This window comes from Aplysia californica, unplaced genomic scaffold, assembly GCF_000002075.1.
Source record: "Aplysia californica isolate F4 #8 unplaced genomic scaffold, AplCal3.0 scaffold01681, whole genome shotgun sequence".
NCBI classification, from domain to species: domain Eukaryota; kingdom Metazoa; phylum Mollusca; class Gastropoda; order Aplysiida; family Aplysiidae; genus Aplysia; species Aplysia californica.
The window spans coordinates 9,409-14,409 of NW_004798951.1; the positions used below are offsets into that span (position 1 = coordinate 9,409).

Sequence of the window (5,001 nt, forward strand, 5' to 3'; positions counted from 1 at the left end):
AGAGACAGTGGGTCACCAGTGGGTCACCAGAGACAGTGGGTCACCAGTGGGTCACCAGAGACAGTGGGTCACCAGTGGGTCACCAGAGACAGTGGGTCACCAGAGACTGTGGGTCACCAGAGACAGTGGGTCACTAGAGACAGTGGGTCACCAGAGACTGTGGGTCACCAGAGACAGTGGGTCACCAGAGACAGTGGGCCACCAGAGACAGTGGGTCACCAGAGACAGTGGGTCACCAGAGACAGTGGGTCACCAGTGTGTCACCAGAGACAGTGGGTCACCAGTGGGTCACCAGAGACTGTGGGTCACCAGTGGGTCACCAGAGACAGTGGGTCACCAGAGACAGTGGGTCACCAGAGACAGTGGGTCACCAGAGACAGTGGGTCACCAGTGTGTCACCAGAGACAGTGGGTCACCAGTGGGTCACCAGAGACTGTGGGTCACCAGTGGGTCACCAGAGACAGTGGGTCACCAGAGACAGTGGGTCACCAGAGACAGTGGGTCACCAGAGACAGTGGGTCACCAGAGACTGTGGGTCACCGGAGACAGTGGGTCACCGGAGACATTGGGTCACCAGAGACAGTGGGTCACCAGAGACAGTGGGTCACCAGTGGGTCACCAGAGACAGTGGGTCACCAGTGGGTCACCAGAGACAGTGGGTCACCAGTGGGTCACCAGAGACATGACACAATACAAACAGGAACATTTTAAGTCTAGATGTTTATCAAGTGACACGATACAGACAGGAACATTTGAAGTCTAGATGTTTATCAAGTGACACAATACAAACAGGAACATTGTGTGATGTATTGCAGTGATGTGTATCTGTACTTGAGTGTGTGTTTTACAGTGCGGTAACTCTTGGTTTGATCTAAAGGTACAGATTTGGAGAAGAAAAGTAGAATTTACATCTTTTTCAGATGGCAGTAATGCTAAAAAATCTTATTAAAAAATCATTGCAATTTGTACTTGCACAGTTCCACAAAAGTAGATCTTTTAAACCTCAATTTCTTTTTATAATTTTAAAAAAGTGCTTATTTCCTTAATTTTATTTCAGTAATAGAAATACTGCCAGTGAAATATTTTCGAATGCAATTCTTTTGTTTTGTAACTGCAAGTTGTGCAATGTTTACTGAGCTAGCCCTGATGTGTTATGTCAGGAGTTTCAAGCACGTTAAAATTGTAAGAAAGTCACTTGTGAGTTGTGTTCTTTTCTGAATGTACAGGCTGGCAAGAAAACCAATGTGGACTCCGGCTATGTGAGAATTGACTTCATGGACCCTAAGGCTGTGACTCTCCTCCCACGCCCTGATGGGGAGGAAGAGGAGGAGGAGGAGGAGGAAGAAGAGAAAAAGGAAGAGGGAAAGGAAGAGGGAAAAGAAAAAAAAACAGAAGAAAGTGACCAGAAGGTAATCCTTGTCATTATAATGAACAATAATGTGGGTTAAGAAGGTAATCCTTGTCATTATAATGAACAATAATGTGGGTTAAGAAGGTAATCCTTGTCATTATAATGAACAATAATGTGGGTTAAGAAGGTAATCCTTGTCATTATAATGAACAATAATGTGGGTTAAGAAGGTAATCCTTGTCATTATAATGAACAATAATGTGGGTTAAGAAGGTAATCCTTGTCATTATAATGAACAATAATGTGGGTTAAGAAGGTAATCCTTGTCATTATAATGAACAATAATGTGGGTTAAGAAGGTAATCCTTGTCATTATAATGAACAATAATGTGGGTTAAGAAGGTAATCCTTGTCATTATAATGAACAATAATGTGGGTTAAGAAGGTAATCCTTGTCATTATAATGAACAATAATGTGGGTTAAGAAGGTAATCCTTGTCATTATAATGAACAATAATGTGGGTTAAGAAGGTAATCCTTGTCATTATAATGAACAATAATGTGGGTTAAGAAGGTAATCCTTGTCATTATAATGAACAATAATGTGGGTTAAGAAGGTAATCCTTGTCATTATAATGAACAATAATGTGGGTTAAGAAGGTAATCCTTGTCATTATAATGAACAATAATGTGGGTTGCTTGTTTGTTTTAGTCTTTGCTTCAGTGTCTGGAAAGACCAGCAGTTTGTTCTGTCTCTGTGTGTACTCACATGTTGGGAGTGAGGAATGAAAGGGAACGTTGAACACGCATTCTCCCTTGGTTTTTGGGTTTTTTCTTACAGTAAAAGAAATGAACTGTTGAGCTGCTGAGTGTGTGTGGGAGGGGGGTGTGGGGGGGTGTATCGTTGGCCAGCTGGTTAAATCTTCTTAGGCCAGAAAGCGAAATATTCCAGGAGAGAGAGGGAAAGTTGTTTCTGTTGTGAGAAGGAGAGAGGAGATGGGGCTGGGATGTGTTGTGAGAGAAAGAAGGAGAGAGGAAATGGGGATGGGATGTGTTGTGAGAGAAAGAAGGAGAGAGGAGATGGGGCTGGGATGTGTTGTGAGAGGAAGGAGAGAGGAGATGGGGCTGGGATGTGTTGTGAGAGGAAGGAGAGAGGAGATGGGGCTGGGATGTGTTGTGAGAGAAAGAAGGAGAGAGGAGATGGGGCTGGGATGTGTTGTGAGCTGAGCACGTGTCTAGCCTGTCGTTTTCCCGTACCAAAAGACTTGACCATCTGGTAACTCAAGACTTGACCATATCGTAGCTCAAGACTTGACCATATCGTAGCTCAAGACTTTATCATCTCGTAGCTCAAGACTTGATCATCTCGTAGCTCAAGACTTGACCATCTCGTAGCTCAAGACTTGATCATCTCGTAACTCAAGACTTGATCATCTCGTAACTAAAGACTTGACCATCTCGTAACTCAAGACTTGATCATCTCATAATTCAAGACTTGACCATCTCGTAACTCAAGACTTGATCATCTCGTAGCTCAAGACTTGATCATCTCGTAACTCAAGACTTGATAATCTCGTAACTCAAGACTTGACCATCTCGTAACTCAAGACTTGACCATCTTGTAACTCAAGACTTGACCATATCGTACTTAAAGACTTGACCATATCGTACTCAAGACTTGACCATCTCGTAATTCAAAACTTGACCATCTCGTAACTCAAGACTTGACCATCTCATAACTCAAGACTTGACCATCGCGTAACTCAAGTCTTGACCATCTCGTAACTCAAGACTTGACCATCTCGTAACTCAAGACTTGACCATCTCGTAACTCAAGACTTGATCATCTCGTAACTCAAGACTTGATCATCTCGTAGCTCAAGACTTGACCATTTCGTAGCACAAGACTTGATCATCTCGTAACTCAAGACTTGATCATCTCGTAGCTCAAGACTTGACCATCTCGTAGCTCAAAACTTGATCATCTTGTAGCTCAAGACTTGATCATCTCGTAGCTCAAGACTTGATCATCTCGTAACTCAAGACTTGATCCTCTTGTAGCTCAAGACTTGATCATCTCATAACTCAAGACTTGATCAAGGCATCTCTCAGCCTTATTTGTGTACTAGCAATTTTCTGATGTAAAAAAAACAAAATTGCGCTGGAAATGTAGCAGCAGACAGTGTCATGTTTGTTGTTGTGTCAGACAGTGCCATGTGTCATGTCAGACAGTGTCATGTGTCATGTCAGACAGTGTCATGTGTCATGTCAGACGGTGTCATGTGTCATGTCAGACAGTGTCATGTTTGTTGTTGTGTCAGACAGTGTCATGTGTCATGTCAGACAGTGTCATTTTTCATGTCAGACAGTGTCATGTTAGTTGTTGTGTCAGACAGTGTCATGTGTCATGTCAGACAGTGTCATGTTTGTTGTTGTGTCAGACAATGTCATGTGTCATGTCAGACTGTGTCATGTGTCATGTCAGACAGTGTCATGTCAGACAGTGTCATGTTTGTTGTTGTCATGTCAGACAATGTCATGTTTGTTGTCATGTCAGACAGTGTCATGTGTCATGTCAGACAATGTCATGTTTGTTGTTGTCATGTCAGACAGTGTCATGTTTGTTGTCATGTCAGACTGTGTCATGTGTCATGTCAGACAGTGTCATGTGTCATGTCAGACAGTGTCATGTGTCATGTCAGACAGTGTCATGTTTGTTGTCATGTCAGACTGTGTCATGTGTCATGTCAGACAGTGTCATGTTTGTTGTTGTCATGTCAGACAGTGTCATGTTTGTTGTTGTCATGTCAGACAGTGTCATGTTTGTTGTTGTCATGTCAGACAGTGTCATGTGTCATGTCAGACTGTATCATGTGTCATGTCAGACAGTGTCATGTGTCATGTCAGACAGTGTCATGTGTCATGTCAGACAGTGTCATGTTTGTTGTTGTCATGTCAGACAGTGTCATGTGTCATGTCAGACAGTGTCATGTTTGTTGTTGTCATGTCAGACAGTGTCATGTGTCATGTCAGACAGTGCCATGTGTCATGTCAGACAGTGTCATGTGTCATGTTTGTTGTTGTCATGTCAGACAGTGTCATGTGTCATGTCAGACAGTGTCATGTGTCATGTGAGACAGTGTCATGTTTGTTGTTGTCATGTCAGACAGTGTCATGTTTGTTGTTGTCATGTCAGACAGTGTCATGTGTCATGCCAGACAGTGTCATGTTTGTTGTTGTCATGTTTGTTGTTGTGTCCGACAGTGTCATGTGTCATGTCAGACAGTGTAATGTGTCATGTCAGACAGTGTCCTGTGTCATGTCAGACAGTGTCATGTTTGTTGTTTTCATTTCAGACAGTGTCATGTGTCATGTGTCATGTCAGACAGTGTCATGTGTCATGTGAGACAGTGTCATGTGTCATGTGAGACAGTGTCATGTGTCATGTCAGACAGTGTCATGTTTGTTGTTGTCATGTTAGACAGTGTCATGTGTCATGTCAGACAGTGCCATGTGTCATGTCAGACAGTGTCATGTGTCATGTTTGTTGTTGTCATGTCAGACAGTGTCATGTGTCATGTCAGACAGTGTCATGTTTGTTGTTGTCATGTCAGACAGTGTCATGTTTGTTGTTGTCATGTCAGACAGTG

At 42.9% G+C, this 5,001-nt stretch overlaps 1 protein-coding gene across 2 annotated transcripts in view; it reads left to right on the forward strand.

The window, feature by feature from the left end:
* The window catches only part of LOC101847243 (inner centromere protein), a 14,442-nt gene that overhangs the window by 2,526 nt on the left and 6,915 nt on the right, over nucleotides 1–5,001 (forward strand). For both annotated transcript variants that reach the window (XM_005113172.3, XM_005113171.3), the window contains exon 3: nucleotides 1,227–1,409. In XM_005113172.3, the coding sequence (XP_005113229.1) occupies nucleotides 1,227–1,409 (183 nt within the window). The remainder of the gene's footprint in view (nucleotides 1–1,226; nucleotides 1,410–5,001) is intronic.